The 25,100-nt window shown below is 34.4% G+C and overlaps 2 protein-coding genes across 2 annotated transcripts in view; one reads left to right on the plus strand and one right to left on the minus strand.

Moving 5' to 3' along the window:
- The window catches only part of LOC140143814 (sushi domain-containing protein 2-like), a 36,466-nt gene extending 33,181 nt beyond the window's left edge, over positions 1–3,285 (minus strand). The window contains exons 1-3 of the mRNA XM_072165625.1: positions 3,216–3,285; positions 1,143–1,300; positions 609–714 (exon numbers count right to left, since the gene is read on the minus strand). Coding sequence (XP_072021726.1) covers positions 609–714; positions 1,143–1,300; positions 3,216–3,285 — 334 coding nt within the window. The remainder of the gene's footprint in view (positions 1–608; positions 715–1,142; positions 1,301–3,215) is intronic.
- A 4,887-nt stretch (positions 3,286–8,172) lies between these two features.
- LOC140143850 (uncharacterized) lies at positions 8,173–12,516 on the plus strand. Its single transcript, XM_072165664.1, has 4 exons — positions 8,173–8,391; positions 9,536–9,700; positions 11,448–11,601; positions 12,279–12,516. Exons 1-4 carry the CDS (start codon positions 8,190–8,192, stop codon positions 12,340–12,342), a joined length of 585 nt encoding a protein of 194 aa, XP_072021765.1. The 5' UTR covers positions 8,173–8,189; the 3' UTR covers positions 12,343–12,516.
- The last annotated feature ends 12,584 nt before the right edge of the window (positions 12,517–25,100 follow it).

Below are 25,100 nucleotides of genomic sequence, written 5' to 3' on the forward strand. Positions count from 1 at the left end.
TAGATATGAAAATGGAAAACAAATTACTATACACCTGATCCGTGAACTGTGTCCTTTTTTTTTTGTCTTAGATCTGTTCACGTGTTGCAGCAAGTGGGGTAAGAAAAAAATCATTCATCAGCCTGACATTTTGTACTTGCGTCAAATTTTAATGTATTTCAACCTTACCATATATGCTTGTTGCAAGGGTGATGGACTAGAAGCCTGTAGTACAAATCCCCTGACCATACTTGTCATGCTTGGTTCTCTATATTGATGTTGATGGATGGTGAAATATTGTTGGGGATGGTTAAACAGGAAACATTTAAGCTGTGATTGCCAGGAATATTAAGTTTCAAGTGTCATTTTGCATTTTTATAGGAAAAAAAAACATAATTTTCTTTACTTTTATATCATTGTTAAAAAAAGTGTCTGTTGTTTTTTGATTTTTTGGGCCGGTCGTGTCTGGACAAACAAACACTACGTCATAATTACGTTGCGTGTATGACGTGTGTTTTTCTTCTTTTTTTTGTGACTAACAGCTATTAACCAGAATACAATGATGATTTTAATATCCTTACGCTATGTATTATGGGGAATGTGCAAATAGTCAATACAATTTTACTTACCAATAGTGTAGATTTGACTGTATGTATACGTGTGACCACCATTTACAGAAACCTCCATCTTTAATTCTCCAGATAGGTAAAATGGATCAGGAACACATACGGCGGCCTGAGAATATAACGGCAATAATATTTATCATTTAGCAAAGCCAATTTTTCGTCAATTTGCTCTTTACCGTCTCCATTATATTCCTGAAAGTTTTCTTTGATTTCTACATACATCAAATTGTTGACACCATTATGTAGAAAACGTATGAAATCATACGGACATGACGTTTCATTTGAAAAAATATAATTATAAAAGAACCGCAAACATGAAATAATTTTCACTCATTTTTGAAGGTATTTCCTCAATTAATATCATCAAGCGCTCAATGATTATCTTAGCTAAGATATATGGCAATGATTTTGGAGCAGTTTGATACGAAAAATACCAACGAAAATACGCCACAGATATCACATAATTCAACGGGAAACCGTCATCGATGACGCTCACCCGGACTAGAGGCTATACTATTCGTTAATACCACTGGTTACCTCTTTTGATAAAACTGAGCCTGTAACGGTTTGAACCGCATTATTGTTGTATAAAAATCGACATCGGATGTCTGCTCCAGCGTCCCAACGTGGACCTAACAGGAACACTTGCTCACCACCAAACATACTCCCAACGGAAGGGAAGATGTCGAGATCGGCTGTTAGAAAACAGAATGTGCAAATTATTATATGTTGCAAGAGATACTACTACTGATACTGTTTTATGCTGCTGCTGCTGCTGGGAGACCTGAGCTGAGCTGTGCTGAGCTGAGGAAAAACTCCAAGAGCGATTTTTAATGTATTTTCTTAAATTAAAAGAACCACTCTTTAGCGGGAATTTTTGTAAGTTACATAGCTGAAGTTGTGAAAGGGTTGAAAGACTACAATATTATGGCATGAACAAGAATATGTTCATTTGGTCTTTATTTATAACAGGTAAAGGTGAAGGAGACGATCCTGTATAAACAGTGATCGGAGTGCCCATATCTCTTTCATTGGCGATTGGGCCAGACTCCTCCATGTAATGTTGCTATAGATCCAGATGTATCGCTACACCTACTCCACAGCGAGTCTGTTACCTTATTTAAGAATGCCGGTACCCATTTATACACCTGGGTGGAGAGGAAGATGAAGTGCCTTACTCAAGGGCACAAAAAGATGGTGTCGCCGGGGCTCGAGTCGGAGCCCGTTCCATAACAAATAATGCAGAACATTATTTCGAGGGCTTAGAGCCACAACCACCTAAGCATGTCCATTTGTTTTCTTAATTACATGTTACTCATGTCGGCAACAAATGGACGGTTAATTCGGCTCTCCATAATAAATGCAAGTGACTTTGGGGTATATTCATGGTCACTTAAGCATTTAGTTAGATGCAAATGACCAGGCATATACACCTAAAGTCACTTACATTTTCTTAAGGAGGGCAGAATTAATCGTCCATTTGTTACCGAAATAAGTAACATGTAATAGAGAACACAAATGGACATAGGTGGTTCTGGCTATATGCCCTCGATATTCTCCTATAGCTTGAGGTCTAGGCCTAAAGGATTTTAAATTTCTTTTTAAGTGAGCTCATTTTACTGTTACTATGTATTTTTTTTTCTTACGAAAGGTCAAATCTAGGTTTCCGGTCTAAAAATTGATTACTGCATCATCAAAGCATAGTGACAATTTTGATGATGGCATTGTTTATTGCTACAAATATCCCAGCAAACACAAAAACGTTTTTAATAAGTTATATTTTGGCTTTTGGTTTACATAAAAACGTTTTAATAACATTAAAATGTCGGGTTATATAAAGGTCATGAAAACGTTTTAAAACGTTTTGTATGAAAACACACTACAAAATATTTTTTTAATGTTTTCAAAAATGTTATTGTAAACTATTTTTGCAAATATTTTTTGCCAAATATTTTGTCAACACTTAAATAACATTATGTTAAAATATTTGCACTCAGCAAATACAGAAATGTTCTTAAAATGGTTTTTTAAACGTTTTAATAACATTTAAATGTCGGGTTATATAAAGGTCATGAAAACGTTTTTAAAACGTTATTACAAATATTTTGGGCAAACATTTTTCGCAAAATATTTTTTCAACCCCAAAGTAACATTATGTTTAGAACGTTTTGTATCAAGTTTTCAAAAATGTTTTTGGAATGTTATTAAAACGTTTTATACCCTTTATATAACCCGACATTTAAACGTTGTCTCTAAAACATTTTTTTTTTATTTGCTGAGCAGTAGATTTATATCAAAAAATGATTTTTAATGTTATGAAAACGTTTTATACCCTTAATATACCCTTTATATAACCCGCCATTTAAACGTTTTCTGACAACCTTTTATAACCTTTTGCGAATGATGTCGAAAACGTTTTGTGTTTACTGGGATCACACCAAATGGCCACAGGGTACACCAGGTGGTACCATGTAAACATAACTGTACTCGTAATACAATGTTTGTCGTTCACATTTACGAAATATATCACATTGACATAATTATATCCACTCAAACAACATTTGACATTCCTAGCATTAGCATAATAATATCGAACTTGGTTGTACTTACCTAAACATGACACGTTGATTAAAATACTTGTTAATACTAAAAATCCGCTAATTCCCGATGATATCTTCATTTTGAAATCACAATAGTTCTAGTTCCGTCTAATATTTCCCAGTGTGGGATGCATCGTACCGATGAGACACCGAAATTGCACATTAAAGATATGGCGGTTTGATTAGATGTATAATTGTCGTTAGGTGGACTTCTGACCTTTTAGATGGTAGGCCTATACCTGTTGCTAGTACGAGATAATAAGAAAAAAGAAAAAGAAACAGAGAAAGAAAGAAACAAATAAATAATTAAAGAAAGAAAGAAAGAAAGAAAGAAAGAAAGAAAGAAAGAAAGAAAGAAAGAAAGAAAGAAAGAAAGAAAGAAAGAAAGAAAGAAAGAAAGAAAGAAAGAAAGAAAGAAAGAAAGAAAGAAGGAAGGAAGGAAGGAAGGAAGGAAGGAAGGAAGGAAGGAAGGAAGAAAGAAAGAAAGAAAGAAAGAAAGAAAGAAAGAAAGAAAGAAAGAAAGAAAGAAAGAAAGAACTAATAGAAAGAAAGAAAGAAAGAGAAAAAGAAAGAAAGATTTTTCAAACGTGATAGATGGCGGTTTCTTTCAGCGAAGTTTACTGAAGACTTTTATATCTTTTGCATAAAATCCTCTCTAAAATGGTACTCTTTTCACCTTCCACATAATTTCTAATGGAAAACAGGCCTGCATTCAGCAGTTGTCCCATATTTCCACTTACATTGACAGATGTGTTGTTTCATAAATCGGACTTCCACAAGTGGAGGGAAGAATATAGTCCTTTCTTGGAAGAGGTACGCACTTTGACGTATTTGTTGGATTGTAGTACCTTGAAAAAATAAATTAAATATTTTTGGTTCGCAATTTCCTTTCTTTGAAGTAAATGGACTGTAAGCACAAGCTAGTCCACAACAACAGTGAACTTTATAGAATTGTGTTTATACATTTGCTTATATACCAAACACAAAAGTCCCATTCTATTAATAGCCAATTACTTCATTCACATCTTCACAACATATGATGTAATCTGGGAAATTCCCAAGAACAATTATAACCATTAACCTTTCACATTACATCAATTCCTGTGGGAAACTCCAATGTGATGTCATATCCACTTAATAATCTTTGGGATTCCCCATCCATTATAGTCCTATTTTTATCTTCTAACGAAGGTTTATTGACCAAAAAAATCAATTATTATATTATCGATTTTACGTCGCAAACGTTCGTTAGATGTTAAACGTGGCTGGAAATAGAATGGAAATAGATTAAATATTGAAAATATGTGTTCAATATCCAAATATCACCATCACCATCGCATGTAGCTTATCAGGTTATCGGTCACCCAAAAGTTACAGACGTGAAATAAACGCCACGGAGACTGATTAATGAGCATAAAAATATTGACATTTACCTGTGTGCAGAAGAGGGTATGTATGATTACTCCAGTGACCTCTTCATCCCAAAATCATGTCTGTTATTAGTTTTGATATCATGACTTAAAGTGCTGCAAAATAGACTTTAGACTTATTTAGATCCCTGGATTTGATCGATAATTCAAAATCACGGGATATGTAAATAAACAATATTACAAATGATATTTTGCTGTTTGCTGAAACGATAATGTGAAATGGCAATGAATGGTACAACAAATATAGAACAATTGAGTCGATTAAATATGTTGACCTGCGACTCACCCTTGCATAATAATAGGCCTATTTATAATATTTTACTCAATAATTATACAGGGCGTCCTATAGGGTTTAGATTTATTATTGCATGAAGTATTATGACAAACCTGCATATTTCAAAAACCTTAAGATACCAGTTGAATTGAAATTGAATTGAAATTTTGACATCTTTTTAAAAAAATCGGTTGAAAAATGAGACTGTGCCGGCCAAAAAACTACGCGTAAGGGGGATTTCTTTGGACACCCCCCCACCCTATTTTTCCTTATTTTGACCATTATGGGCATTTTCTTTGGTGTTTGTTGGATTCTAATGATTATTTACATGGTTTGGGGATCCCTTGATATATTTATGCAATTTTTACACAAACTGTATATTTTGATACGAGTTTAAAAGGTAAAACGTAAAAGCAGACTAATTTTACCCAAAACCGCAAATTGTAAGGACACTAAAAAGTTTCATTTGACACATAGTGCATAAATGGCCTTCCTAGACCTAAAACTATGTAATTAGATACCAAAAATGTATTAAAAACTCCTTAATGTGACAAATTTCCCTTAAAACTAGAAAATAAAGGTCAAATCTGCCTCCCCCTTGTATGTCGTAATTTGGCCGGCAGTGTCTCAATTTCTTGCCGATTTCAATCAAATTGGTGTCATATTACTCAAAACAACAAGCTGCATCAAATAATCCGGTACCCTAAGCTGTCTGAAACATCACTATAATACAACCTATCACTATTACTACAGCTAATGTACTGGTTATATTAATTTACTTGTAGACAATATATAAATCACCAAAGCGAATGTTAACGTAGGTATGTGGAAAAGTACTGTATCATGGACGACGAATAGAGCACGAAGTGCGATGGACTTGCAACTCCGTTCGTCGATGTGAGGTCAGCGATCGTCACGCTTGCAACATGTGGACGTAGAGGGCAGCAGCATTTTTCTTTAATTAGCATATTCGTGACGTCATGTTAACGTAAGTCTCCACAGCACTACGCATATTTTTTTACGTAGCTTTTAGTACTATCGTGGTGGCAGCAGCATTTTTCTTTACTTTCCCTGACTTTTCCAAAATGGCCCCGCCCGGGAGACGCCATTGGACGCCATGTTAGTGCAGAGTAATACACAGGGAAAGCCGACGCTGTCGCCACCTTTTTGTATTGCGCTGGCATATGAGTTGCAACGGCCTGACTGTATTAACAATAACAAAGTAAACGGTTCCAAAAAAGTAAGTCCCCCCTCAGACATTTTGGTATAATCCAAAACGGATTGATCAGTTCTCTTGTTTTAAAGTTTGGAACATAGACTGATTAGTTATGCATCAAATGAGCGGGTTTTAGTTGACAAACCGCTCTGCTTACTGTCATTAGAAGTAGATAGCAATCCCGATAGCAATACTCCATACGCCTTGCTCGGTACGGGCGTTAATACGTACAATCCATTTAGTATCGATTCCAAACTATAACGGAGACCAACGCCTGCTCATTGATTTTAGGCACCAAACTCCAACATATACCACAAAAAGTGTTTCATAGTGCAGTTATGTCTACAGTAAATTCTCCATGACCTTTACAACACTTACCGGGTTTAAGTGCTGTTTGTCAAGTGCCAACAATAACCCAGTGCTAACTAGTTCCATCTACCACAGTCGCAGCCAATTAGCGCCTAGAATGGGCCACTTGACCAGTGTTGACTGCCATGGTTACCATTTCCGGTTGGCTTCACACTGGTTTGGGTTCTCTCTGACTTGAGTTTCATGCGATCTCCTGTCATTTTACTTATCAAGGCGGTCCCCGGTATTATAATGACTATGCTAATGAATTAAAGGCTGGCATAAAGAGTATAGATCAAGCTTGATTGACAGAAAGTACTAAATTCGTTCCTCAAACAGTTTCGCGTCGCCAGTCTTCCAACTGCGGCAAACCCAGGCCGGTTCGGTGAGGTAAAATTAGCATTGAATTTACACGGGACTTTGGATAAGATTTTGGGTTTTCATTTCTCACACAAATGTATGGTCCCCCGTTACCGAAACTTGTATCGGGTTAAATATGCAGACACATTAAAAAGAATAAGTAATCTCACTATAGAGCAATTAAGTACTAAAATCATAGGTCTTATAATTTTTGATATATGATGCTAACTAGTTGCCGTCCCATACCTACAACACAGCGCTATCAGTAGAGGTCGATTACCTATTGTGAGTGCTTCTGTGTTGTGTCTATACAGTAGGCAACAATAACTGCATGATGTTTTCGTTAACAACGACGTTTTGCTATGAAACCGTTACACAATCAATGGAAAGCATGGCGCTAGTTGTTTTCTTCGAGAACGCTTTGTGTACACATCAATGGGGCATCCAATTGGGCAATCTGTAACTTTAATTTGAATTTGCATCTTCCTTGGGATTTTGGATCACCTTGTCTTTGTTAGTTGACCTATTTCTACGAAAGATGTCTTAAATCCGAGCTAAAAAATATGACATATCTGTGTTTGTTTAAGATATACAGGGGTGAAAATAACGGGTACCTTAATTTTGCTGTCTGTATTTTGTTACAGTAGAACAGTTCTACCCCATAACATTTCTTGGATACTCATACTATTGTTTTAAATATATGGATTATTGTGACAAGTTGCAATGCCTGAGTTTCAATTGTCATCAACATTTTTATAATTACTATAATTATTATTTAAAATTTGGTAAAATGCATTAATTTATTGATTGATTGAACAATGGGTCGTGTGTATATTTTCTTTTTCTTCTTTTGAACTTTTTGATATCATTTTTTGGTATGCGCATTCAGGCTGATTGATACCCGGCCACTTTACAAAACGTTGACGATTGGTTTATTGGTCAACGTTGTAGAGGACAGAACAAACAATCATCGTCAAAACTAAGTAGCTATAACGTGACTGAAAAGCAATGGCGCCTGTGGCAGAAGCATTAAAACTTAGGACGACCAGCATATTTTGTGCTGGTACTACTGGGACATTTGGGTGCCCGAGAGGGATACAAATCTTCATTGATTGTTCTCAGCAGCGTTAAAATAATCGTATGTCATGAACCATTAATTTTGATAGAAATTCCTCATACTGTAATCTAAATCATTATGGTACTTCGGTGGATTTGATTTTAGTTTGATAAAGAAGGGCTCATTTTACTTTATCGACTCATATTATGCTAAGCTACCAAGAAGCTGCGCAAACACCCAGACACTGTGAATAAGTTAGTTCTTCTCAGGATTATTCTACAGGTAATATCTCAGTCAAGATGAAGATGAACCTGGTCGTCATAGTTGCTAGTATTTTCATTACGTGCTGCAACTTTGCGAATTCCGAGACGGAGGACTGTATCACTCTCTGTAATCAATGCGTTGAGGTCTCGGATACTATTACCCATATGACATGCACAAAGCATTGCAAGGACCTGAAGCTGAAGAATGACAATAACATTTCGTGTCAGCAAATGACAGGTAAATGCTTCTATTTTTGTAACACATATGTGACCCGTTCTGACAAAACCAGGAATAAGTCGCATTTTGACATTTCATGATTTGAATAACAATGTAAGCACGGGACAATAAGCTTGAAAATGATACCAACATTATATACATAGCATTAAAATACTTTTATAGATATGGACAACTTTGTAAAATAATGATACCTTGATATTTTTTGCCGAACTACTGATCTTAGTAATGGACTAATTAGTTTCCTGCTTTACACAGGATTGAATAGGGATTAGCATAGTTCAACTGTCAACTATTGACTAACTTAACATTTTTTAACAAGTAATTAGTCCCAAGGTCAAATACCATGAAATTAAGAATTCCCAAAAAAAATTTTGATTGATTTTTTTATGGTAATGTCATCTTTTAAGGCCTATAACTCAAAAAACATGCCTTTTGGCGACATGCTCCGGGTTTTGTTGGACCTGGTCACTATTAGTGGACACCATAACTAGTCCACTGTTATTATTGTTATGAAAACAGTGATATATCTTATAGCTACTACAAAATGGATGTGAAAATATTTTTAATTTATCCTGTGTTTGTATCGTTAAATCGTGCATTGTTCCATTTACCCGTAAGTATGAATGTATCATATCTAATGCACAGTACAAGTTACTTTCTATCGGAAATTTAAAATGGTACTGAATTCCTTTTTGCATGCTTTAGTTTGGAAGATGTTACTCTGCCCTGTCCGTATCCAAGCAAATACACAATGGAATTTGTAGGACATCACAGTTACAAAAAGTGCAAAACTAGAAACAAATGACCAAGTATAATGTACATTAATCCGACGAGCCAAATGATGATCAGAATTCGTACCGCTATTACTGGGGGCCATCTGCACCAAACTGGTATTGTAACCGCCCAATTGGGTGCAAAAGTGCTGATTCAAAATAAATTTGATATTGTATTGCATTGTAAACTTTCAGCATCATTTTGTCACACTGGTAATGGAACACAATTTAAATTTCCCGCAAAGCCTGCATCATTTCACATTTCATGCCATCAGCGAATGGCATTTTCGGTATTTTGAAGCTTACCTATCAATGTTTTCATCGTTGCAGATCTTAACAAAAACTGGCATCGTCTTGCTTTTTCTTTTCAGCACTAAACAAAGGCAATCCTTCCCTTGGAGACGAGATCAAAGCATTCAATGCAAAGGTATCAAAATTGATCGAAGGCGGTGACTATTCTGCCATTGTTGAAGAGATATACACTGACGATTGTTTCATTTTGTTTAATGGATATGCACCTGGATTTGGTAAAGAAGGTAAATAACCATTTGACATCTCGTAATTTGCAATATTGTGTTACAATGACTTGTAATATAATATTTTGTCCGGCAGCCCCTCCATGCACGCATTGGATGTAGGTTTAACACTTGTATAGTCCTATGAAAAGGACCTTTTTTCGTAGTTATCAGATTATTATATACTCGGTTCACACTATGATCACTATCTCACATGGCGCAAGAAAGACGGATCGCGAAAGTCAATACCGCGCATTCATGTGAGACGGTTAGTGGACTTTCGCGGTTAATCTTTCTTGAGCGATCAGTTAGTAAAGCGAACTCAAAAAGTGTATGATTGGTTTTGGCCGGGTAAAAACGTGTTAATACCATTAAATGTCAGGTTTTACAAAGATCATGAAAACATTTTAAAAGATTTAGTGTGATAAAACGGCAATAGCATTTAATGGTCTCAAAAAGAAGACATGAGCGCAAGAAGACCGTAAGTCCATATTTGGCATTTTGAGAAACCAAAAAAGCCATAATATTGATACTTCTCAGGTACATGGGTATAGGCTAGAAGAATCATTTTGAATATCAACAAAGTAAATATCTGTAATATTGATCGATATTTATCGATTTATCATTTTTGGACTTACGGTCTTCTTCCACTCGGATTGAAACAAAAGCTTATAACTGAAAACCTAATGCAGATGTTGGAAATATTTAACCATATTGATAAATTGGCAAAGATAAGCAATTTGACACCTTGTTTGTTGAATGTGAAGGTTGTTTTAAAATTTGAGCTCAGGTGACATTTAACAGGAAGTGACCCTCTAACTCATTAACCGAGCTCAAAATGTATGATAATTTATATACTTTCGTAATCGTTGTAATGAGACGAGTAATTTGACATGTCTCTTGATGACATTGGACAAATTTTCATTTTTGACCCCTGTTGACACCTCACGTGACACCTATGAGGATGGGGCCAATATTCAAAAAACAATTGCCAATAACTTCAAAACGACATCACTTGCATTACATTCCAGATGTTAAATCTACATCATTTGCAAAATTTGAGGAAATTCGCACGAGTCCGTTTTATTTTAGGGCCATTTGTCTATAACTGGTCTTTACATGTAGCCCTATGGAGAGAGTGCCCGTTGAGGGCGCTATAACCCCCATTTTAGGAACAAAAATGTGATTTAAAAAAAACGGACTCGTGCGAATTTTCTAAAATTTTCAGAGTATGTAGAATGAACATGTAGAAATATAATCAAGTAGTTGCCCTACCTGCTCTTCTGCTAAAAAATAAAAAGTCCTATACCTCAATGATAATGAAGTGAGCTCACTTTAGTCAAAAGTAGACTTACAGTCTTCTTGCGCTCAGGTCTTCAAATGTTAATGATTTCGTCAACCATTTAATAACGCCATGTTAAAGTAGTTTGTAGTAAGTTTTCAAATAATGATTATGCATGTTATTAAAACATTTTGTACACTTTATTTACCCGTTATATATTAAGGGTGGATATAGCTTCATCGCACTCTAAAACAATAATTTAACATAGAAAGATATATAATTTCCAGCAACTTTTAAATTCGATAATTTTTTCCTTTAAAAACACATTGGACGTATATGGTTTAAAAATACGCGTAAATAAACCATCGTTCTGTTAGTACATTATTTTGAATACGACTATAAGTTCTGCAGCTAAATCGTCGTATTTACAACGGCGGAATGAATATCTACATTTATTAATTTTAATTATCATATACTTTTGTTCAGATACGAAGCAGGTTTGGTTCGCTTGGTTCGAAAGCAATCCCAGCTTCAATCGGATTTTATTCACTACCACTGCATTCGGTGAGAGCGGTGGATATGTTTGGGAAGATGGTATCGCAAATGCCTATCATGACGACGTCCTTGTTGGTTCTTGGCGGTAAGCTTAATATATATCCGTTTTAACATGATTAGAATTATACAAATGCGTACCAACAGTAACTGTTGCAGCGAGTGCCAGGAACAGTTGCCAGTGATTAAACGCCAGTAGAGACTGTACAGCACGTACATTAACTAACCGCTGATTTCAGGCGTGTTAGAAAGTAGCCAATTTATCAATTAGCCTAAAAAAGGTGGGAGTTGTGTACATAGACTACATTTGCCCTGGCTAAAGACTATCATAAATGGCTTCCCAGTATGTGTGCATAGATTGCCGCTTATCTATTTCAGAGACGGTGGCTCTGGAAAGAGCCGTTTAATATAATTGGGTTCTCCTTTCTTACAGAAGATTCGATGGCCTTGAAAAGAGCCGATCAAGTGGATTGCCCCTTGTCCACTTGAATTTAAAAGCAGTCTTTTATAATAGGTGATCATACACCAGACAAAAAGTACTTCTGAACACTGCATGTACCATTGTTTGCCCTGATGTAACGCAATTTTTCACACATTTGGTTAACGCCAGTGGCGGCGCTACGGGGGATCCTCAAATAGTTTTCTTCCCCCTCCCCACACACACTTTGAGGCAAAAACCCCAAAATTACGTAAATTTCCACTGTTTCAGTCTAAATAGTAATTTCCATAATTCTTGAAAAACATTTTGTGTGTTTTATTTGGCAGGTATATGTATGTTTACAAACGCGTAAATGGAAATCTGCTTCTTTTCATGGACATAGACTTCTAAAGAAATTCGAAATATTCCGTATCTGCTTAGAGTTTGCGAAATGAAGTTTGCCATTTTACTTCTACTTCTATATCAACTTCAATTATATCGATTGGTTTTCTTACTCTGATGTACTTCAACGCGAACGTTTAATTGCTTACTGCACCAACTGCATCTCGACGCTTGATATCAGGATATGTATAAGCGATTAAAAAGGTACAATATGTAAGCGACTGCAGCAAAATGTCTCTACCTTTTGTTCAGTCAAGTGGGTTGTTGGTCACAATCAAACACAATTAATTTAAATAAACATGTCGGAACTTACAAGGCGATGACCAATGTGGATTTAACTGTATGTTTCAATATACAGGGTGTCACAATAAAAAATATACAATTTTAATTTTCGCATTTTAGAAAAAAAATAAAAGAGATCATGGTAACAACTTCTGTTATGCAGTGGAATCAGTAACATCTTGGCAAACAGAAAAAAAAAAACACAAATGCTCGAGTTAGGCCACTTTTGACATATTTGTGCATATTAAGCTTACATTACGCAAAGTTGACTTTCAGTATTAGCCATTGCATTTTGCTTTTCAGGAATAAAAGGGGGCCATGGCGTAACTGTGATTGGCAGTTGAATCAGTAATATCTAGGCTAGGAGAAAAAAAAACTTTACTTGGTTTCATTCCTAGTTCAGGTTTAAATGCTATGACCGATTTTACTTAGCCCTGGAACTACAGAGCCATATTTTGTAACACGAACTCCGAAGAGGGGGGTTGTTGCGAACTTGCGACCCCCCTTAATTTTCATTATTATAAACATCATATGAAGAGCTTATTTCCAAACTGTGTTATGTCCACAACATCATGTGTCTGATTTACTTATGTGATGCAATCACATTTACTTTGACAAGTTTGACATTTAAAGCAATAATGAATTGTACCATCAACAACCTATTATTTACCATAACAATGCTGCATAACAATATACAGACTATTGTTCTCATATGGAAAACAAAGGCCTCACACAGTAGTGTTGCTGTGCACCCATCCACTGTTTGTTTTGCAATGGTGCATCCAACTGATACCTATACCATCATAACCCATTGCAATATCGCACAGGGAAATCAGATACATGGGTTTGTGGACTTAACTTGGTTTGGAAATAAGCTTTTCATATACCGTTATATTTAGTTCTAATGTATTGCTATGGGTGTCCTCTATCCAGTGATACCAAAATAAGTACAAACATTCCCACATAATGTCGCTATGACATCATAATGTGAGGGCGTCCATGCAGCTGGTTTGAAATTACCAAGTCTCTAGCTTACTTCTAAAGTGAAAAACAAAAACAAACAAATAAGACATTTACTGGAAAAGTTGATCATACATTTTGTGTGAGTCTTTCGCGAATTTAACGATTCTGCCTGATAGAAATCCAGTCTCTCTACTATAATTAAAGACAGAGATAAAAACAATTTACCGCATCTGATGACACTGTCAATTACGATCCTTGATTGGTTTACACAGGTTAATCAGCGCGTAAAAGGAAGACCGATCTATCTGGTGCTGATCGGAGAAAAGGAATAGCAGCAAATGGCGAAAAATACGTACTTTTACAAGGCAAAAAGCAGCTTTTCTAGGCATTGTTAAGAAAGTTTCCTACTATAAAGACCTAACTTTTGAGATGGTTTGCATGTCGAAAGGTGCAAAATTAACAATAAGGCGCCCGGTTATAAATCCGCGTTCAGCAAGTTATCATCACGACACTTGTAAACAAACCGTGCTCGAGTTTGTTTGACAGGTGACGTCAGACGCGATGAATTCTCTTTATCTTTGTCTTTCATTATAAAGTGCTAATACTAAGCACTGTACACTTGGTGCCAATATTAAGCACATTGGTGCAGTGATAGATTAGAATAACTACTCTGACGCCTTCTGTTGGTCAAAGCTACATTAAGGTTATGCAAGGTTTTAAAATTAAGGGTATTAAGTTAAAATGCCAATTCCGTTATAGACTGTTCATCAATTATCACTAACATACGTATTAAGTAAATGCAAATGAATTATGTAAACTATGACCTGTTAAATTTTCTTTCATTTAATTGACACCCAATTTCCAATGTATATTTTGAAACTATGATCATGATAGCACTTCTTCACGTTTTATATTGTTATGAGAAAAATCACGAGGAATTGAAATAAACGTCTGATTTTTTTTCTTATGTTTGACTGTTTTATGAGGGCTTCAAAATCCATTTCTTTTGTTTCATATTGTATTATGGGGGGAAATTGTGTGGAATTGATATAAGCATCTTGAAGAAGTGAATTCGTGTACTTCCCCTCATAATATCGTAAGAAATAAATGTCCGAAGTATCATAAAACAAACTTTAACATAAGAACAAGTTGTTTTTGATAATTGTTGTATTATGAGCACAAGTATGAGTAATTGAAATAAACAAACAAGCGCTGTTTCTTTTCTTTGATCCAGTATAGGGTAACTATAAACATCTTGAAAAAAATTCTTTTGATGGAGTTCGTTTTCAGAGGATTTTAAAATCTATTTCTCTTGTTTTGCATTGTATTATGAGGGAAATTATCAGGATTTGAAATACGTAGCTTGAAAAAGTGAATTATTGTGTTAGATTTAGTTTTATGAAGGTTTCAAAATGCATATATTTTGTTTCATAATGTAATATGAAGGAAATCACTGCCATTTATGTTGTTATACTGTTCTGGTTAGTATTTTAGGTCTATATTATACTATAAGGGAAATTATGAATAATTAAAATCAACGTCTCAACCAAATCAATTATTTTTTGACTGTGTTCTGTTTCTTTTGTTTTGTATTGTAAATGTATTAAGCAGGGAATTATGCGAATTTATATTAAGCATCTCGAAAAATAAAATTATTCATTTGCTCGGCTTTGTTGGTTTTAACATTTATTGTTTTGATATTGTATTATGAGGGAAATTATAAGGGTTAATAAGCATCTCGAAAAAATTTGAGTTTTTCCTGAATAATATTGTAAAAAACAAAACAAACACAATTTTAAAGATCATAAAATAAAGTCTAACTTTAGGAACATATTTGATTTTATGTATTATGAGTGAAATTAAGGGGCATTTTAATGTTTCAAACAAAATCATTCTACTGTTTGACTTTGTTTTATGCAGTTTCAAAAGTAAGGTGTTTTTCTATTGTATTATATAACTTCAGACTTTCTTTATTTGAGGTGTTTATTTAACAATGAAAGAAGACAGCAGGTGACAAACTTATCGGCTAAAGTTGCATTTTACACATTTGTGTCTATTTTCTTTCAGTTTACATGATTAGTAGGCATATTTTTCCGTGTAAGGAAACAATATATTTTTACAGCTGTTAAAGTCATCCAACTTATTCTATTCAGTAACCTTAACGTGGAGCCAAAAAAATCAGGTTAAAAACTAGGTTTCTAATTTCATAGATTTAACATACCCATTACAAATGTGTACATTAGTGAGAAGTCTTGGAATAGGTAGACGTAGACCCTAGGCCCGAGAGCAAAGTGATTAGCACACACTAGTGTTTTTAAAGAAAAAATAACAGAATTTAAAAGTTGCATTTTATAGCGATGAATAGCTATTACGCAAGCATTGTAGCATGTAAACCCGATATTATCTTCGCTCTGAATTCAAATCAATATAACATCCCGTAACATTTATATTTGGTCATTTTTGCTTCAAACACTACCGTGCTGCTAATATTTAACGACATTGGACGTATAGGGTTTCAAAATTTACGCATATATAAACAATCGTTCTTTCTATGTTAAAATATCATATAGGTCTAGTTTTGTTCAGATACGAAGCAGGTTTGGTTCGATTAGTTCGAAAGCAATCCCAGCGTCAATAGAATGTTAATTGCCACGTCTGTATTCGCATTTGATGAGAGTAGCGGATATGTTTGGGAGATTGAAATCCAAAAGGATATTCTGACAAAACTATAATATGCAGACCAACACGATATGCCTTACAGAGATGGGGAAATCTTTCTTTAGCTTACTTGACTAATTTGACATGCTAAAATGTTCATTCCAAAAAAAGCTCACGGGCAAAATAGCGACCTATAAAGGTCCAAAATCTTACACTAAAAAAACACAACTTTGTGTCCAATTTAAATTCCAGATTTGCTTTACCTGTTTTTATCCGACATTACTGAAAAAAAAAATATTGTTTTTATTTGACAGAGAAAATTAATTTCAAAGCCAAAAGGTGTATCTCTGATTTCTGTTGATTTCAACATGTATCGATCGACTTTCAGCACGACTATGCATAACAATAGAGGATGGTAAGTAGCGTTCTGAGTGTGAATGACTATCTGTTGTTACATGAATAAAATTCTTAAAAATGCGTGCAAATAGTTGCAGCGAGTGCCAGGAACAGTTGCCAGTGATTAAACGCCAGTAGAGACTGAACAGCATGTACATTAACTAACGGCTGTTGTCAGTCGTGTTAGAAAGAAGCCAATTAATCAACTAGACTAAAAATGGTGGGAGCTTTGCACATAAACTACATTTGCCCATGGCTAAGGTATATTCCCGGGGTATATTATCATCCGTGAACTTTGGTTATAAAACACCTATTTATACCTCCACACCAACTATAGTATAGATGAATTGTTAGAAATGTGATTTTAATCATAGCTTACCATAGCGCAATCGATAAATACTGCTCCATCGAATAGCAGTGTCAAATAAAAGTGTCGTATAATATCAGTAAATCCAAAACTAATTATCAACGAATTAAAAATAGGTTCGCATTTTAATCGAAAAAAAACAGTCTATCATCCTTAAACCATGCTAACAACTTCACAAGCAGTTCATTAGTTCCTATTCCACACAAATAAAGACATGGCAAACCCCAAAGGGGATGACGATATCAGTCTAAATAGTAATTTCCATGATTCTTGAAGAACATTGTGCTTTTTTTAGTTTTGTCTTTTTTGTTTGTTTTTTCTTTTGCAGGTATATGTATGTTTACAAACGAGTCAATGGAAATCTGCTCTTTTTCATGGACATAGACTACTAAAGAAATACGAAAAATTCCGTCTGTGCTTAAAGTTTGCAAAATTAAGTTTGCCAATTCATTTGGACACGCTAATCAACTTCAATTATATCGATTGGTTTTCTTACTCTCATTGACTTCAACGCAAACGTTTGATTGGTTACTGCACCAACAGCGTCTCGACGCTTAAACTCAGGACATGTATATCAATATATGCGATCAAAAGGTAGCCGTTTCTAAGCGACTGCAGCAAAATTTCTACCTGGGATGTTGGTCACAATCAAACACAAGATATTCTACCTTACGTAAATAAATAAATAAATAATAAATGTTGGATTTATAAAGCGCCTTTCTCCAGATCTTAGAGGACTCAAAGATGTCTGAGCTCACAAGGCGATAACCAATGTGGATTATGTCAGGAGCCATTGCTTATTCCCTTATCATATATATTTTTTTATTTTTTACTAGCTATATGTTTCAATATACAGGGTGTGACTATATAAATTACCCAATTGCAATTTCGAATTTTAGAAAAAAAATAAAAGAGATCATGGTAACAATGTTATATCCAGTGGAATCAGAAACATCTTGGCTAACAGAAAAAAAAATCTTTTCTAATTCTGGCTCAAACGCTATGCTCAATTAACTAAATTGTCCAGAACAAGGTGGGCCACTTTTGACATGTTTGTGTATATTAAGCTTACATTACATAAAGTCGACTTTTGCGATTAGCAATTGCATTTTAATTTTCAGAAATAAAAAGGGGTCATGGTGCAACTGTGATTTGCAGTTAAATCTGTAATATCTTGGCTAACAGAAACTTTGCTTGGTTTCTTTCCTAGTTCAGGTTTAAATGCTATGACCGATTTTACTTAATCAACCGAGTTGGTCCACTTATTGCCATGTTCCTATTAAGTTTGTACTGCGTAAAATGAACTCTCATGTATATATCATACGTATATCGAAGTTTTAATCATTTTCAAGATTAAGTATGTTAAAATTGGAAAGCGTGTACGTTTGTTCCAATTGTTTAAAATTACCAAGTCTCTAGCTTACTTCTAAAGTAAAAAACAAAAACAAACAAAATATACATTTATTTGGAAAGTTGATAATACATTTTGCGTGAGTCTTTCACGAATTAAACGATTTTACGGAATAATTAATTTCATGGTCTTGATGCTTTATTGAATGGCAAGTTCATTGGCTCAGTTCTGCCTAATAGAAATCCAGTCTCTCTACTAAAGTGCTAATATTAAGCACTGTACACTTGGTGCCAATATTAAGCACATTAATGCACTGATAGATTAGGATAACTACACTGACGCCCTCTGTTGGTCAAAGTTACATTAATGTAATGCAAGGTTTTAACATTAGGGGTACGTATTAAGTAAAAATGCCAATTCCGTTATATTATCAATAACATAATAGTAAATGCACATTAATTATGTAACCTGTGACCTGTTAATTTAATTGACACCCAATTTCAAATGTATATTTTGAAACTATGATCATAGCACGTTTTATATTGTTATATGAGGGAAATTATGAGGAATTGAAATAAAAGTCTTAAAAGTTGTTCTTATGAGGTCGTCGAAATCCATTTCATATTGTATTATGGGGGATATAGTGCTGATCTGAAAAAATCATCTTGAAAAGTGAATTCTTGTACTAGTTCTTGTAAATTTCGAAAGCCTCATTAAACAAACTGTAACATAAGAAGAAGTTTTTAATATTGTATTATGAGCACAAGTATGAGTAATTGAAATTAACAAACAAACTTATTCTTTTGTTTTGACTGTGTTTGATGATGCTTTAAAAATCTATTTTGAAAAAAATGGATGCTTGTGTTAAGTTTTGTTTTATGATGTTTCCAAAATGCTTATCTTTTGTTTCATAATGTATTATGAGGGATATCAATACCATTTCAAATGGGTTTAATTTCATAGGGTCTATTGTACAATCTGTAAGGGACATTATGAGTTATTAAAATAAACGTCTCAAACAAATCTATTATTTTGTTGACTGTGTTCTATTACTTTTCATTTATATTGTAGATGTATTATGCGTGAAATTATGCAAATTTATAATAAGCATCTCGAAAAAAAATTTGTTTCTATATTCTTTAATTTTACATAATTAAAAGGCATATTTTCGTGTAAGGAAACAATATATTTTTTACAGCTGGTAAAGTCACCCTAACAATAGACCAATAAACTAGTGTATGCTTAGTTAAGATAATAATATTCATGTAATGACATCATAGTACATACTAAAATACAATGGGCAAATTTGCAAAAATTGTATAATTTTTACATTGTGATTAACAACAAGTTCTAAACATAATTCCGATTCTTTTTTGTTTTTCTTTTCATTTTCCGTTTTTATTCACCTGTACTTGGGCCTGGTGGAAGGGAATAAAAAACATACAGACATGGTCCACAGATACCATATTAATTACGGTAACCAAGATAGATACAAAGATACAATCAGATTATGACAATGAGATTTAAATAATACTGCCCCACTACGACAACAGGACCCAACCAATACCTCTGAATTCCGATTCTTGATATCAATAAACTAACTGTGTACTTTAATCAAGCTGCAGCTGTAGGTAAGAAATTGCAACTCAAATAAATGGGTTGACATTGAAAATGAAAAAACTACCCTTCGAAATAACTCTAACCAATTTCTTTTCTGATTAACAATAAAACATAATTGGCAGCAGGATACAACATATTGGCAGCAGCTGCAACAGCGCCCCTCATGTTCTTTCTGACTACAAAACTGTAAATGGAGGTCTCCCACAAGGTACAAAACTAGGCCCAATAGGCTTTCAGATTATAATCAATGATGCTGTATCAAGTAGTGTGCCCAAAACAAAATGTTGGAAATATGTTGATGATTTAACAATTGTTGAGAACTGTACCCATCCCCAATCCAGCCAAATTCAAGATGTTTTGGATGAATTCAGTGAATGGTCTGCCAATAATAATCTGAAACTTAACCCTTTGAAATGTCAAGCCCTGCAGGTCTGCTTTAAGAGGAATCCACCCAATAATGTTATCAAAATCGATGACATTCCTCTCAACTTTGTTTCTGAGGCAAAAATTTTGGGTATTTGGATGCAGGACAACCTCAAATGGGATAGAAACATTGCTGAAATTGTGTCCAAAACCAATCGTCGGTTATATATGCTTAGGATTTTAAAAAGGTTTGGTTTTAATACCCAGGAATTATGTTCAGTTTACAAAGGATATGTACGGCCATTACTTGAATACGCGGATGTAGTATGGCATTCCTCACTCACCACAACTCAAGATCATACTTTGGAGCAGCTGCAAAAAGAGCTTGCAAAATAGTTCTGGGCAAATTGTATGATGGTTATGATAACGCTCTTAATCTGTGCCAGCTAGACTCTTTAGCTAATAGGAGGGAGGAACATTGTCGTAAGTTGGCCGAAGGGCTTTCTGCTTCTGTTCGAACAAAAGATCTCATCCCTCCTACCAGACTGGAGAGTCATGGCAGGGTCCTTCGCAATGCAAATCAAATCTCTCAACTTTATGCAAGGACCGATCGTTTCAAAAACAGCGCTATTCCATACTTTATCAATTTATTGAATAACTAAATGCCCTGAACTGTTTTGCATATTCTGACTTTTTAAATATGGTAATATTGAGGCAATTTTAGCCTTTTAATGGTGTGTATTTATAATGTTTTTGAATGATGTCTTGAATAAGTGCAATATTTTATTTTCTATCAACAGCAGTTGCTGTATTTTTCCTTGTTAATATTGATAATATATTTTTTAATGTTTAATTGTTTTTAATATTGTAAACCACTTGTAATTTGGCCTGAGGGCCACGATTTATGTGTGAATAAAATATACTATACTATACTATAATAAACCAAAAGATGACGTCCTATAAACGAAATTAGTTTCGTTTAGGGGGGGAGGGGGTACAAATACTCGTTTGTACAAAAACATCGGTCTGAAAAATGTGTCATTATTATTATTATTATGTCAAAATTTTCAGCATTTCATTACTACGTTTCTGGCAGGGAGTTACGTTTATAGGACGTCATCGATCTTTTGGTTTGTTCCCTTAGTGAACCTGGTGTGTACTTTCATCGAGCTGCAGCTAAGTTCAAAATATAACGCAACAAAAATCGAGTAGCATAATGCACTATCAAAGTCCATGTAGCTACTTTAGTTAGGGCAGAAAAAGGCACATCACAAAATAATGAGCCGTTTGGTTTGGTTACCATGTTCGTTATTTGCAATACACTGTATTCTTAATCTTGTGACCATTCGTGTAAAATATTCTTAATAACAACAACAAGTTAACAATATAATACTATTAATAGGCATATCACATCAAAAATAAGCGCAGCAGAAACATGTTATTTAATGTTTCTACATGAATTAGCTTTATTAAAGCATCAAAAATCAAAAAACGGAATTGAAATCGGTCAATGCATTGTGATGTAGTGTCAATTTAAAGATGCTCGTAAATGGAATAAAAACCTCCCACAAAATGGCTGCAATGACAAAATTGGCATATTCCAAGATTTTGACGGTTCATTTGGACGCTTGCTTTCGTTCATTTAAGTATCACAGGTTAAATGCCTATCTTTAAAGAAAACAAAATTTAAAAATTTATCATTGAATAATTATAATAAATTAACCAAATGTACTATTTTAGCAATTTCGGCCAATCTGCAGACAAATTAAAGCTGAAAAAATGACTATGTTCAGCTAATTAATATGCAAAATTGATGCCAGTGGAAAACCGTACACGATATCAGGGTGCGGGTTTTTTTGCACACATATGTATACGAAGTTCTTTCAATTGATAACAAAAAATACACAAAAAGTAATTAATTATGAAAATTAGCTAATTACAGCTAATTATGTATTCATGATATTATTATGTAAATTTGGCATGAGTAATTTTGGTGTTTTTTAATATTTAATGAAAGTCTATTCATTCACCATAAATTTGTCAAGTATGAACCTGTTATGATGTTGAATAAAGAAACAGCAGTTAATTACTTTAAAATAATAAAAAAAATACAAAGTTTGACATTTTGATGGTGTCTGGAATAGAATTTTCTTTTTACTGTCAACATGGTATGTGTCACCATTACTCAAAGCCAAATCCGAAAAGTAAAAATAAAAATTCATTTGCAATGAGACTTAAAATTAACATTTTGTTATCTGGATTAACGTAGGAGGGCAAATGGTAAAAGGAAGCGCCGTTTCAATCTAGCGCGTATACAAAACTAGTATGGCCTTGGACACACACAATGGCTTAAAGCTATTGTGGTTTGGAAAACTACTCATTATGGAATATCTTTGGTAATATTATGTTTTAACTAGTGTTCCTCAAGTGTTTCATTCAATGTAGACGGAAATAATTTACATGCTAAGAAAGATTAGTATTTTAGCTAAATGGTGGTAAATCAGACTATTTCAATAGGCCTATATTTACTGATTTATGAACGATCGTCACAAAATCCATTAAAGAGGCAGTAATTCTTGAACAAAGCAAAATTTAATTTTGTCGGATTCAATGGTAGTATCAGAAAGGTTTCATATACCATATATTAAAATTTCAAACAATTGGGATAAATGGAACATACTAAGGAAATTCATTTTTGACATTGATGTTTTCCAAAAATCAGCCGACTTTGATGCGCGCGCTTTTTAATTCACTGTTATGCTTGCATGCACAGTGTGGCAGAATTATTGCACAGCCACTGTGACATACCTACTATTAATAAGGTATTTTTCGCATGCGTCTATCTCTCAAAAGTAAACACAAAAACATCAAAAGTCCAAAAAAATCCAAGTAGTGGAACAGTGCCTAATTTGCGTAAATCCAAATGGCCGCTTATGCAAGGAGTTAAATTTCAAATTTGGTAAAATCTTGCTAAAAATATCTTCCTAAAAACCATATCAATGTATTCCTCTCGTCATAAGGATTCAGAAAATTAGAGTTTGGCACATCTCCAAGGTACATTTCTTGAGTTATAGGGAAAATGTCAAATGTCAACATTTTGGACTGGAAATTCTCGATCTTGATAACAATGGTCGCATATTGTTCCGCTTGCAAAAGCATTTAATAAAAAGAATACTTTGCCATATCTCAGGTCGTTTGCTACCTTGGTGAGATTGCAAATAAGAACAAATTCCATTGTTTACTATGACTTATTTTGTGATGTTATATGTAACAAAACATCCAGCATCCTTTGACCTTTTCGCCTATAACTAAAGAACTACAGGGTGTCCCAAAAAAAAGAGGCCCCTCATTGCGCCCTCTTTTTCTCCTATTTCTGAAAAGTTTACCAAATATATTTTGGTATGTAAAGAAACCTTGAGTCGTTAGCTTTAATATACCAAAACAATTATGTCCATCGGCTCATAACTTTTGAAGATATGCTCTTTTAAAGAAATGTACCAATTTTTCACTCTGTCCACGGAGAAGGTTTGGCTACTTCAAAGATTGAAAAAGAGTACATATACCATGCATGAATATCAAACATTCCTCAATGATAACTTTATAAAATAACTTTCTTTATGGAATGGGCTTTACCGGTGGGTTTATGGGCAATGGATTTTGTTAATAGTGTCATTAATTTGTGGTTAAAATGGATGCCGAATGGGACTTCTTTTGCTTTACTTGCAATTACTTATTTTTTCTTGGTTATCTATGCCTTTTTGTTTTATTATGTGTCGTACTTTCTTACTTTGTTGTTTCTTGCTTTTTTTTTTATTTTCAACATAAGTCATTTCTCTTTTTAGGATAGAAGGTAGCCCTAAAAGGCTGTTTGGTTTGTCTTTGGTTCTTCTGAAGCGAGTTTACTGTGCTGCTCTGCCCTCTACATGGTTGCCTCCTTGGCGAATACAGGTTTCAGCCCTGGTCCTCATTGCATCAATTGCGTTGCGTACCATCCTTGTGCGCCGGATACTTGCAAATGCATACAGTAATACGTTTGCGACACCCTGTACTATGACGGACACTGAATCATTTTCAGAAAAGCAATACATTGGCATGGTTAATTGTTAACAATATTTGACCAACTTTGAATTTCACCCCTACATAAGCAGCCATTTGGAAATTAGGCACTGTTCCACTACTTTGATTTTTGGGGACTTTTGATGTGTTATCATAAGACCATAAAACTTTTTATGCATTTCTAACTTTTAAGGGGTTGTGCAATAATTATGAACCGGGGAGTCAAATTTCCAAATGGCGTGCCAAAAAATGCTGGCCTATTCCTATAAGAGCTCACCTCTTGACTACTTTATTATCATATGAAAGGATACATTAAATAACAATAGGCGATGAGCCAGGTTTGAACGAAAAAAATTACATCCAACGTCCAGGCAGTGTTGCCGTCATATTGTCTGTTTTGCTTTTGCCGCATTGAATGACGTCGGCCACTGTATGGCAAAAATGATGCCTACCAAACCTAATACCCTTAAACACAAAACGTTTTCGACATCATTCGCCAAAGGTTAGTAAAAGTTGCCAGAAAACGTTTAAATATCGGGTTATATAAAAGGTATATAAAGCTAGAAAAGTCTTCATAACATTCAAAAACATTTGTGATATTACTTCCTGTAAATATTCAGACCTAACGTTATTTAAGTGTAGACAAAATATTTGACAAAACAAGTCTGCAAAAATATTTTTCAGAGCTAGCTATGCGCTCGCGCTCTGTAG

Source organism: Amphiura filiformis, unplaced genomic scaffold (genome assembly GCF_039555335.1).
Source record: "Amphiura filiformis unplaced genomic scaffold, Afil_fr2py scaffold_29, whole genome shotgun sequence".
Classification (NCBI taxonomy): Eukaryota; Metazoa; Echinodermata; class Ophiuroidea; order Amphilepidida; family Amphiuridae; genus Amphiura; species Amphiura filiformis.